This window comes from Lepus europaeus, chromosome 5, assembly GCF_033115175.1.
Source record: "Lepus europaeus isolate LE1 chromosome 5, mLepTim1.pri, whole genome shotgun sequence".
Taxonomy (NCBI): Eukaryota; Metazoa; Chordata; class Mammalia; order Lagomorpha; family Leporidae; genus Lepus; species Lepus europaeus.
The window spans coordinates 10,591,053-10,603,958 of NC_084831.1; the positions used below are offsets into that span (position 1 = coordinate 10,591,053).

Below are 12,906 nucleotides of genomic sequence, written 5' to 3' on the forward strand. Positions count from 1 at the left end.
GCAACAAATGATGGCCCAAGTGCTTGGACCCCTGCCAGCCACATGGGAGAGCTGGATGCAGTCCCAGGCCTAAGTATTGCGACCGTTTGGGGAGTGAACACAGCTGGAAGATCTCTCTTTCTCTCCCTCTGTGTCCCCCCTTCTCTAACTCTCCCTTTCAAATAAGCCTTTTTTTAAATGGAAATGACAAAAAGCAGTCAAATTCCAAGTATTTTCTGAACAGAGAACCAGTGGACTTGCTGAAAGGTTGGATATGGGGTACGAGACACACGAGAAGTCAAGGAAACCTGAAGACTTCTGACCTGAGTAAGGGGAGGTCAGAGCTGCCATCAGCACAAAGGCATGGGAGGGGTCTGCGGGAGAGATCAGGAGTTCATTTTTGGAAATGTTAGGCTTGGAAAGTCCATTAGACATCCAAAAGAAAACGTGTGTCTGTTGCTATTTGTGTGATGTCTCCAGTCGTTAGCAGAGTGATTGGCCCCCTAGATTTATTGGCTGAATGAAAGAACAAGCAAAGGTATTCAGGTATCAAGTGATACGGGTCTCAAATGACCCCACGTTATTTTCTGTACATGTGTGTACATACACACACATTTGTGTCAGAAAAGGAACAGTCACCAAAATGTTAACAGTGGTCATATGGGATATAGATTTTTTTTTCCCCCAAAAGATTTATTTATTTATTTATTTGAAAGGCAGAGTTACAGAGAGGGAGGGACAGAGAGATCTTCAATCTGCTGGTTCACTCCCCACATGGCCTACACGGCAAGGCTGGGCCAGGCCAGAGGCAGGAGCTTCATCCAGGTCTCCCACGTGGGTGGCAGGGGCCCAAGCATGTGGGCCACCCTCAGTTCTTTCCCAGGCCATTAGCAGGGAGCTGGATCAGAAGTGGAGCAGCCAGGACTCTGGCACCCATGTGGGGTGCCAGCGTTGCAGGTAGTAGCTTAACCATTGCACCACAGTGCCAGCTCCAGGATGAGGGCTCTTTACAGATTTTCACTTAATTTCTTCCTCATTTTGAGAATCGTATTTTCCAATATCTGTTGAAAGTAATTGTATAAAATGTAGACATGGTCCTGAGGGTGAGAAGACCGTCTGCCTCCTGTCTGCTGACAAGCCCCAGCTTTCTCAGCCACGGCTGTTACTGGATCCGTAGGCTGCGGACAGCTGCTGGTTGCTTTATGAATCGGAATGCCGTGTCTTAAAGTATTCCCAAAATTTGAAGTCACAGGCTAAAAGAAAGAATGATAACTCTTCATAGCACCAGCTTGAACCAATCTAGAACTCCAGTGGTGAGCCAAGGCTCCCACAGGCTGCTTGGAAGGCTGTCCTCGCCTCCTACGTCGGGGTTTTAACCTCACAGCAAAAAATGTTTTCCAGTTGCTATGGGGGCATAAAAAGTGTGCATGTCTTCTGCACTTTTCAGGTGTGGGAATCGGCGTGGTCCATGCTGGGTACGAGAGACGGCTGGCCCATCACCTGGGGGCGCACAGCACACCCTCTATCCTGGGACTCATAAATGGGAAAATCTCCTTCTTCCACAACGCAGTTGTCCGCGAGAACCTGCGGCAGTTTGTCGAGAGTCTCCTTCCAGGGAACTTGGTGGAGAAAGTGAGTACCTGCCCAGGAGACCGGGACAGAGGGCATCGGGGAGGTGCCTGGCTCTGGCTGTGTGGTCCTCTCAGACCTGGGTCTCACTCTGAGCAGGGCGAGCCACGTGCTAGTTAACTAACCACTCAAACCAAATGTTGTTTTTGTAAACCAGATAACTTAAGTGAAGTCTGTAAGAGACTGAAGTTTGAAATAGATGGAGTACAGAGACTGAGAGAACTCGTTCCTGGGAACCGTGTTGTGGGTTTTACCCTGACTTCAGAATCTGAGCCTAAAATAACAATGACCATTTTCTAAACAACGTGAGATCGCATGGGGGGTTGAAGGATTTCTTTCTAGGTCACGAACTTGTTCATGGGGAGATATTTGTCTTACGATAATATTCAAGTTAAATTAGATGTGGTGGTATATTTAATGACCAGGGTCTAGTATTAGGTGCAGCAGGTTAGGCTGCTGCTTGCAACTCTGGCACCCCCATATCAGGGTGCCCATTGGAGTCCCGGCTGCTCCACTTCCGATCCAGCTCCCTGCTAGTGCACCTGGGAAGGCGGCAGAAGATGCCTAGGTATTTGGGTGTTTGGGCCCCTTCCAACCTTATGGGAGACCAAGATGGGACTCCTGGCTCCTGGTTCAGCCTGCGGCAAAGCTGGCTGTTGCAGCCATCTGGGCAGTGAACCAGCAGATGGAGGACCTCTCTCCCTCTGTGTCTGTGTCGCTCTTTCAAATCAATCAATTAATAAGTGTTCAAAAATATATTTAATGATCATATCATAGAAAGCATCAGCCTCCATGAAAGCAAATATTTTGGGAACTTTAAAGACTTGGGGTGACACAACAATATGAGTGAAGCTCCCCGAATGCTGAGCTGAAGAAGCTAGATGTGTTCGAGTTCACGCTAGTTTGTGGTTTCTACATTTAAGCCCCTAATTTTTTTTTTCTGGTATCTTTGGTTAGGGATCAAAGTAACTGGGAAAGGCTCTCATTTTGCTTTAAATCATTCACTGTTTTAACAAAACCAAGGAAAGTGAACATGTAAAACTTTCCATCCTGTTTCTATATTCAGGATTCATAGACAGTCATTATCTACTAAAGAAATAGGTGGTACTTCAGAGAGTTTGCAGGAAAATAAATAGGTGTCTCATGGTGTAAAAAAAATTCTAGGTCCTTGCCTGAGTGGGCTTGAAAAAGTTCATTAAAATGAAAACACTGAAATGGACCTCAGAAATTTTTGGCACCAAAGTGACTTATTTGAGGACCCCTGTTTTTTGTTGGCGTTAGCTTAGAAGGTCAGAGTATTGTAGGTTCCTAAAATGATGACAGGCGTTCCGATCGGCCCTCAGGCACTTACAGAGAATCTGGTCCGTGCGGGCACAAGGTCACTGAAGTGTTGGGGACACTACTCCAGCAGCTTCCGGGCAGGGAGTAGCTGTTTCCACCCAGTATGTTGGAGCCCATCCTGGAGGGCAGGGAAGGCTTCCTGTGAGTTTTCCAGGGGAGGAGAGGGAAGAGAGAGGACTGGAGACCTGAGACACCTGCTGTGGGTGAAGCAGTCATTGGCGAGCCACAGAGTCTGGGCTTACCGGGGTTAACAGGACTCTCACCTCACCGCAAGGGCTCAGAGCACCTCCGCGCCCTTAATGAACGTGGACCTGGGCCTGAAGGTGCTGGAGCCGCTGTAAAGGTGTGAGCGGAGGACTGAAGCGATCAGATGTGGGTTTTATGTAGATCGTGCTGATAGTTAAGCTTTTGAACTGTGGAAAATTTCTACCACAGCTTTAATTTATGCATTTTCTTAAGTTGTTTTCTCCAGAGAACTATTGTAAGACAAAAATAGGAGAAAAGTGGTGATTCAGATGGCAATAAGTGAATTAATTAACATGTAGATGGGAGGGGCCCCCTTGCTTTTATCGAAGCCGCTCCAGGAGGACAGGTGTGGCGTCATCTGCAGGTGAGCAGATTGAGAAATGCCGACTGATTAAGCGAGAGCCAACTGCAGAAGCTCAGCTTTTTTAAAAAAGATTTTATTTATTTATTTGAGAGGAGAGTTACAGACAGTGAGAGGGAGAGACAGAGAGAAAGGTCTTCCTTCTGTTGGTTCACTCCCCTAATGGCCGCAACAGCTGGATCTATGCTGATCTGAAGGCAGGAGCCAGGTGCTTCCTCCTGGTCTCCCATGCAGGTGCAGGAGCCCAAGCACCTGGACCATCCTCCACTGCCTTCCCGGGCCACAGCAGAGAGCTGGACTGGAAGAGGAGCAACCAGGACTAGAACCGGCACCCATATGGGATGCTGGCACTGCAGGCAGAGGATTGACCTACTGCACCACAGCGCCAGCCCCAGAAGCTCGGCTTGTATAGTGTGGTCATAACTGCTCCAGACAGGATTATGATTGCAGTCACAAGAGTTGAAACAAATGAAACTAAGGAATCCACATCTGTTCTTTTAATAGTCAAATAAAGACATAAAATAATCTGCGAGCAACTTTTTACATATTTGATTTGTTTATTTAGCTCCTGATCGGAGGTTAGTATGATTACTAAGAATTAACTACCAAAGCTGAAACTAACATTCTGTTTTCACTTTAAGGTTACCAACAAAAATTATGTCCGATTTCTCTCTGGCTGGCAGCAGGAGAATAAGCCACACGTCCTTCTGTTTGACCAGGTGCCCACTGTGCCACTGCTATACAAGGTACAACATGGTGGCAGGCCGTTTTCTCGTCTTTTCATCAAAAGTAATCTCTGATTTGGAATTTATAACCTATTTGTCTCTTTTTTGTGAATACAGGTTGAGTGTCTCTGATATAAGCATCCAAAATCTGAAATGCTCCAAAATGTGAAACTCTCTGAGCATCGACATGATGCCTTAAGTGGAAAATTCCACACCAGACAACTGGTCGTAGTCAGATCTCAGCACACTAAAAATATTTTGTGAGATCGTCTTCAGCCTATTTGAAACATAAATGAATTTTGTGTTGAAACTGGGGTGCCATCCCCAAGACTTCTCGTTATGTATAAGGAAATGTCCCCAAATTAAAACGCTTCATTCCCGAGCGTCTGTGTCAGGGATCCTCGACCTGTAGTAGCTTCATTCCCGAGCGTCTGTGTCAGGGACCCTCAGCCTGTGAGAGTTTATTCTGGGGAATGTTGGGAGAGCAGACATTGTCTTTAACCACCTCTGACTGAGCTGCTACTGGTGCTGTGCTGGTGCTCCCCACACCTGTGATACCAGTAATTCTGCAGAGAGCCCTGCGCTAGAGGGGCTGTCCCTGCCTCATAGACCAAGACGCTGAGGCTTAGAGTGGCCAGGTGACCCCCGCAGGTCTCGCTGCCGTGGCAGGTGTGCAGCTCCCACTGAAGCCTGCCCGACCGCACACCTCTCACCATGACTGCCACATGAGACGGGAGAGGAAGCGTCCACACCGCTGGCACAGGCAGTGCCATCTGATACAACGGGGTGCAGATAATTCCCCAGACATCCCGTGCATCCCACCCAGCACAGAGCTCAGTGAGCTGAGTATTTTGCTTTATCTGTGAAAAAAAGGAATGAGTTGTATTCACCTTGGTTGACACCGTTTTTGTGCTTGGAACGCCGTTAGACTCCTGGAAGTACACAAGGGTACAGAGGCCCTGGTGGGGCCGTGGGAGCTGGCGTTCACCTCCGCCTGTGGATGTGAACGGGTGAGTTAGGTGCTGCGCCCTCAGTCTCATTTCTCCCCTCTCTTGTGCCCTAACAGTTGACTGCTTTTGCATACAAAGACTATTTATCGTTTGGATACGTGTGTGTGGGCGTGAGAGGGGCAGAAGAGATGACAAGGCAGTTCAACATCAATGTCTATGCCCCCACCATCTTGATCTTTAAAGAATACATAAACCAGCCCGCCGATGTCATCCAGGTACGTGCAAGTCCCTGTGTTCCAAGATTTCCTCCGTGTTGTAGCTCATCTTCACGAAAAAAAAAACAGCAAAATGGAACAGAGCAGGTGAGAGAGTGAGAAGAAACTAGTTCTCTGTCTTGGTGATATTTTGCTGTTAAAAAATGTCTTTACCTCTCATGTGCTCCTGTTGGAAATCAACAGTCTTTTTCCAAGATGAATTACAAAAAATGAATTTAAAATTTAAATATAGGGACAGGAGTTGTGGTGCAGCAGGTTACGCTGTCACTTGAGGTGCCGGTGCCTGCATCTCACATTAGAGGGCCTGGCTCGAGCTCCAGTTCCTGCGCTTCTGATCCAGCTTCCTGCTAACGCACCTGGGAGGCAGCAGATGATGGCCCAAGTATTTAAGTCACTGGGAGACCCAGATAGAGGTCCTGGCTCCTGGCTTTAGCCTGGCCCAACCCCAGCTGTTGCAGTCATTTGGAGAGTAAACCAGCAGATGGAAGATCTCTCTCTGTGTATCTCCCCCCACCTCTCTCTCTGTAACTCTACCTTTCAAATAAAATTTTTTTAAGAGGTTAAATGTAAAACAGTAATGAAAAAGAGTAAGAATAAACCACAAACTAACTGAACAAGCACATAGAGGAGTATATGATCTTTTTTTTTTTTTAAGGTTTTATTTATTTATTTGAAAGGCAGAGTTACAGAGAGGCAGAGAAAGAGAGAGAGAGAGAGGTCTTCCATCCACTGGTTCATTCCCCAAATGGTCACAAAGGCCAGAGCTCAGCTGATCAGGAGCCAGGAGCTTCTGGGTCTCCCATGTGGGCACAGGGGCCCAAGGACTTGGGCTATCCTCCACTGCTTTCTCAGGTCATAGAGAGCTGGATCCGAAGTGGAGCAGCCAGGACTTGAACCAGCGCCCACATAGGATGCCAGCACTGCAGGCAGCAGCTTTACACATAATGCCACAGCGCTGGCCCCAAGTACGTGATCTTAAGGTGGCAGGTCTAAAAGGACTGGGAAAAATTTTACTGGAAAATCTTAATAATTTGATTATAAGTTTTACATTTTTATATAAATATTTTAAAATTTAAAGTTAAAAATTGAAATGTAATTTCTGAAGTTCTCCCTTTTTTTTTTAAGTTTTTTTTTTTTTTTTTTTTTTTTTTTTTTTTTTGAGAGAGGGGATTACAGAGAGGGAGAAAGAGAAAGGTTTTCCATCCTCTGGTTCACTCACTAAATGGCCATAACAGCCAGAGCTGGGCCAATCCAAAGCCAGGAGCCAGGAGCGTCTTCTGAGTCTCCCATGTGTGTGCAGGGGCCCAAGGACTTGGGCTATCTTCCGCTGCTCTCCCAGGCCATAGAGAGCTGGATCTGAAGTGGAACAGCCAGGACTTGAACCCACGCCCACATGGGATGCCGGCACCACAGGTGGAGGCTTAGCCTACTACGCCACGGTGCCAGTCCCTAACGTGCTCCTTTTGGTAAAGATCAATGCAAAATTTTAAAAAGGAATTCAAAGGACTGATAAACCTTTTTAAGATTTAAATTTCACTAATACTCAGAGAAAGGAAAAGTTAACATTTTTTTTGTCACCCATCAAATTGTGTTTGGCAGTGTTGAGAACGTAGAGAAAAAAAGCCTTCTTTCTACCTTGCTGGACTTTGAGTTGTGAGCACTGCTGGTTGCCCATTCTGTGCCAGACCGTGCTCTGGGGCCAGAGGGCAACAGTCCCTGCCCTGTGTCCTGCTGGGGAACTGTCTGCTGCAGGGGCGGGCATTTAGCCTGGCAGCCAAGATGCCACATCCCACGTCAGACAGGCTGGGTGCTGCTCCTGGCTCCACCTCCTGACTCCAGCCTCCCACGGAAGCAGACCCTGGGAAGCAGCGGCGACGGCTGACGTGCTTGGGTTCCTGCCACCCAGCTTCAGCCCCCCGACTTCAGGCATTTGGGGAATGAACAGCCGTCAGGCACTCTCTGCTTTTATCTCCTCTTCTCTTATCTCTCTGCCTCTCAAATAAATAAAAAAATTTTAAAACATACATATCAAAACATTAGTAATATCTTAATGGTAAATCGTATAGCTATAAAATATGCATTTTTAAAAATCCCTTTAATGAACATATTATTTTATATTTTTTAACATTATTTTTTTAAAAATCAGCAAGGACTCTTTGGCGTTCCCTCACCTAAGGGAGGCTAGAATGAGAAGTTCTATAAAATCCTGTGTGTCAGTCACTCAGTGATCATTTCGATGCCTGCCGGCTCTGTAATCAAGACAGAGAAGCGCTACGCCTCTGTCGTCCAGGGTTAGTCTTCGCCTCCAGCAATTCAGTTGCAAGATCTTTAGGAGACAGTAATCAGTTCAGCTCGGGGCATGGTGAGTTAGAGGGAGCCCTGTAGGAAACTTAAGGGGCATTGTTTTTCGGCAGTTGGGTGTAGGAACCGAGGAAGGGCACGTAGAGTGGGGACAGAGGTTGCTGGATCATCAGTTGTGGGCAGCAGTTCAGAGTCCTGAGGACTGATGAGGTCTCCCAGAATTAGCATGGAAAGGAAAGAGCAAGGGGGCCAAGGACAGAACCCCGGGCAACCACCAGCAGGTAGAAGGAGAGGATGTGCGATGGAGACTGAGAAGGAGCGCAGGGAGTCGGGAAGAAAGCGGATGTCAGCGTCAGGGTGGACGAGATGACCTCAGACCAGGGTTCATGAGTGAGGAACTGGGAACTGCCTTTCAGTAACAGTCTATAATATTTTTTAATATTTATTTATTTACTTGAGAGAGAGAGTGAGTTACAGAGAGAGGTGTTCCGTCTGCTGGGGCACTTCCCCAATGGCTGCAACAACCAGAGCTTTGCCGATCTGAAGCCAGGAGCCAGGAGCTTCTTCCAGGTCTCCCACACAGGTGCAGAGGCCCAAGCACTTGGGCCATTTCTGCTGCTTTCCCAGGCCATAGCAGAGAGCTGGATTGGAAAAGGAGCAGCCAGGACTCGAAGCGGTGCCCATATGGGATGCCAGCACCGCAGGCAGAGACTTAGCCCACTATGCCACAGCACCGGCCCCCAAGTGTGTAATCTTGGGAATTGTATTAATTTACCTCCTGAGGGAAATTGTAAGTCAAATGCATGTACAAAATCACTGAGTCTTTATGTATATAAAAATGCACACATAACATGAGCCACGTTTCCCCAGGGGCAGGCAGCTTCGGGTAACACTGGAGGCACCAGCTGTTTCCTTTAGCTCTACAGTTTGTCCTCAGCAGCGGGCAGCTAGACCCGGGAGCCAGTCAGGTATTAAACCCAGGTACTCCAAGGAGGGATGCAGGCATCCTGGCAGCTCACTAACTGCCTGGCCCCACACCTGCCCCAGGAGGGTTGATTTGGCAGCTTTGTTGGATAACTGGGAATATTGTGCTTGCCGCTGTGCCCAGACTTCATAAAGGGTAGTGTCTTAAAGATCATCTGCTATGTGGAATCAGCGATTTTCAGGTATCTTGTTAAATTAAGAACTATCTTACACTTATAAGAAATTTTTTATTCATGCGAGATTTTGTAATATCATGCACTGGACAGTTGGAAAATAACATTCCACTGATGTTTGAATGTTAACAGATTTCATTATACCCGTATATAAAAGTAAGGATCACATCACATTGATGAACCAATCTTAGAAAGTTTTGAAAAGCTGTCAAGCTTACAATGACCAATAGAAATTTTTTAAAAGTCTTAATTTTTTTTTTTTTTTGGAAGCCTGGATTTTGTCATAAGCAACAAATACCATCAGTTTTTGGTTTTGTTTTTTTTTTAAGATTTATTTATTTATTTAAAGTCAGAGTTACACAGAGAGGAGAGGCAGAGACAGAGAGTTTTTCCATCCTATGGTTCACTTCCCAAATGGCCACAACAGCCAGAACTGCGCTGATCCCGCATCAGGAGCCAGGAGCTTCTTCTGGGTCTCCCACGTGGGTGCAGGGGCCCAAGGACTTGGGCCGTCTTCCACTGCTTTCCCAGGCCATAGCAGAGAGCTGGATCGGAAGTGGAGCAGCCGGGTCTCGAACCAGCACCCCTATGGGATGCCGGCGCTTCAGGCCAGGGCATTAACCCGCTGCGCCACAGCGCCGGCCCCCATCAGTTCTTCTTACAGTGCCAGGTTCACACCGTTCATTTCTGAGAAAATGTGCCAGACGCCCAGGTCACGAGGTTGTTATTCCAAGTGAGAATGAGGCTCCGTTTAGGAGAGTGGTTGGTGTAAAGCGCCCCAGGTGAGCACTGTGCTCAGGACAGACTGAACACTGGGGACACCACATAAACTGCTGTGTAATTTCCTTTTTCCGTGGACTTTTTGAAGGCCCCTTGTAGGTCAGCACACGGCGCGTGTGTAGCAGGTGTGACAGTTCCCCTTCTGCCCTGTGAAGCAGACATGAAAGAAATTTTAAAAACGTAACACAGCACTACTCAGCTCACTAACTGTTTTTTGTTTGGGAACGTACTCTCAGTTTAAAATTACTTTTGTGAACATATCTGAGTTTTGCTTATTGTTAAATGAATTTTTAAAATTTCTCATTGCTCTAACAATATCAGCAGAAAAGCCACATAAGCACAAACTCTTTGGGATCCTCCATAAATATTATTTATCTGATTATTTATTTTTATATTTGAAAGGCAGAGTGATAGAGGGAGAGACATCTGCTGGTTCACTCCCCAAATGATTGCAACAGCCCAGGGTGGGCCAGACTGAAGCCAGAAGCCAGCAACTCTATCCTGGTCTCCATGTCATAGCAGGCACACAAGTATTTAGGCCATGATCCGCTACCTTCCCAGGGGCAGGAGCAGGGAGCTGGATTAGAACTGGAGTAGGGGCTGCACTATGGCATAGCGGGTTAAGCACTGCCTGTGGTGCCAGCATCCCATATGGGCACAGGTTCATGTCCCCGGCTGCTCCACTTCTGATCACAGCTTCTTGCTAATGTGCCTGAGAAAGCAGAAGGTGGCCCAAGTGTTTTGGCCCCGCACCCACACAGGGGGCCTGGAGGAAGCTCCTGGCTCCTGGCTCCTGGCTCCTGGCTCCTGGCTCTGGCCGTTGTGGCCCTTTGGGGACTGAACTAACAGATGGAAGATTTCTCTGTCTCTTCCTCTCTCTCTGTAACTCTCCCTTTCAAATAAAGAAATCAGTCTTAAAAAAGAAAGAAGAAGAAGAAGTGGAGTAACTGAAGCTTGAACTAGCACTCCAGCTTAACCCACTGTGCCCCAACTCCCGCCCCAGGCTTTCTTCTTGGGTCAGTGAGGAACTTAAATTGTGTTTCTTGATTTCCAAACGTAAAGGGAAATGTGCACATCTCTGGCTTATTTTTGTATCGAATTCTGCATTAATGACACTGGTCAGAGAATCTGTTTTATACAATAGAAATTCAATTCTGTGAAATGCATGGGAGTCATCATAAGATGACCATCCTACAGTCTAGCGGCTTTTTATGCTGAGTGACATTGTTACTTTGGGGTTTGTTCTTACTTGTGCAGTTTGCTACAAATCCTGAATAGAAATAGGTTTGCCTGAAGTTCAGGATGATTGGCAGTGCAGGTCTGTTAGGATGCATTACTCTCAGCCCTGCGTTATTGAGGTGGAGCACCTCGGGCCTGTGGGCAAACACGGGTGTCTTACCTGGGTATATTTAGCCAGGGTCGTTTCCGTTTTTATGCTGCGTGTGAGGAAGCCCTCCCGAGTGAGAGAACTGAGTGAACCGCTACTCCTTGGTTTGCAGGCCCGAGGCGTGAAGAAGCAGGTCCTCGAGGACTTCCTCGCCCAGAACAAGTACCTGCTGGCGGCCCGGCTCACCAGCCAGAAGCTCTTCCACGAGCTGTGCCCCGTGAAGCGCTCGCACCGGCAGCGCAAGTAAGGCCCGGGCAGGCCTCTGCTTCTCCGTGCAGTGGAGGGTGACAGCCCAGGCTGTGACAGATTCGACTCTTGATTCATTGATTACAACTGTGATGTAGTGGGTGTATGAATCCAGGGCCCATCAGGGAGGAGCCAGCCAGGCCTTGGTCAGAGAACTCGGTCACGGAGACTAAGGACCGGTGGACTAGCCAGGGCCTGGGGAGAGATGTGGAGTGCCTATCCCTGGGAGAGCGCTAGGACCGGTGGGCTAGCCAGGGCCTGGGGAGAGATGTGGAGTGCTTGTCCCTGGGAGAGCGCCAGGACCGGTAGACTAGCCAGGCATGGGGAGAGATGTGGAGTGCTTGTCCCTGGGAGAGCGCCAGGACCGGTAGACTAGCCAGGCATGGAGAGAGATGTGGAGTGCCTATCCCTGGGAGAGCGCTAGGACCTGTGGACTAGCCAGGCATGGGGAGAGATGTGGAGTGCCTATCCCTGGGAGAGCACCAGGACCTGTGGACTAGCCAGGGCCTGGGGAGAGATGTGGAGTGCCTATCCCTGGGAGAGCGCCAGGACCGGTGGACTAGCCAGGGCCTGGGGAGAGATGTGGAGTGCCTGTCCCTGGGAGAGCACCAGGACCGGTGGACTAGCCAGGGCCTGGGGAGAGATGTGGAGTGCCTATCCCTGGGAGAGCACCAGGACCGGTGGACTAGCCAGGGCCTGGGGAGAGATGTGGAGTGCCTTATTCCTGGGAGAGCGCTAGGACCGGTGGACTAGCCAGGCATGGGGAGAGATGTGGAGTGCCTATCCCTGGGAGAGCGCTAGGACCTGTGGACTAGCCAGGCATGGGGAGAGATGTGGAGTGCCTATCCCTGGGAGAGCGCCAGGACCGGTGGACTAGCCAGGGCCTGGGGAGAGATGTGGAGTGCCTATCCCTGGGAGAGCACCAGGACCTGTGGACTAGCCAGGGCCTGGGGAGAGATGTGGAGTGCCTATCCCTGGGAGAGTGCTAGGACCGGTGGGCTAGCCAGGGCCTGGGGAGAGATGTGGAGTGCTTGTCCCTGGGAGAGCGCCAGGACCAGTGGACTAGCCAGGCATGGGGAGAGATGTGGAGTGCTTGTCCCTGGGAGAGCGCCAGGACCGGTAGACTAGCCAGGCATGGAGAGAGATGTGGAGTGCCTATCCCTGGGAGAGCGCTAGGACCTGTGGACTAGCCAGGCATGGGGAGAGATGTGGAGTGCCTATCCCTGGGAGAGCGCCAGGACCGGTGGACTAGCCAGGCATGGGGAGAGATGTGGAGTGCCTATCCCTGGGAGAGCACCAGGACCTGTGGACTAGCCAGGGCCTGGGGAGAGATGTGGAGTGCCTATCCCTGGGAGAGCGCCAGGACCGGTGGACTAGCCAGGGCCTGGGGAGAGATGTGGAGTGCCTATCCCTGGGAGAGCACCAGGACCGGTGGACTAGCCAGGGCCTGGGGAGAGATGTGGAGTGCCTATCCCTGGGAGAGCACCAGGACCGGTGGACTAGCCAGGGCCTGGGGAGAGATGTGGAGT

The 12,906-nt window shown here is 49.2% G+C and overlaps 1 protein-coding gene across 4 annotated transcripts in view; it reads left to right on the forward strand.

The window, feature by feature from the left end:
• Positions 1 to 12,906, forward strand: part of DNAJC16 (DnaJ heat shock protein family (Hsp40) member C16) — a 49,666-nt gene that overhangs the window by 23,943 nt on the left and 12,817 nt on the right. For all 4 annotated transcript variants that reach the window (XM_062190471.1, XM_062190473.1, XM_062190472.1 and 1 more), the window contains 4 exons: positions 1,427 to 1,611; positions 4,198 to 4,302; positions 5,348 to 5,506; positions 11,244 to 11,374. In XM_062190471.1, coding sequence (XP_062046455.1) covers positions 1,427 to 1,611; positions 4,198 to 4,302; positions 5,348 to 5,506; positions 11,244 to 11,374 — 580 coding nt within the window. The remainder of the gene's footprint in view (positions 1 to 1,426; positions 1,612 to 4,197; positions 4,303 to 5,347; positions 5,507 to 11,243; positions 11,375 to 12,906) is intronic.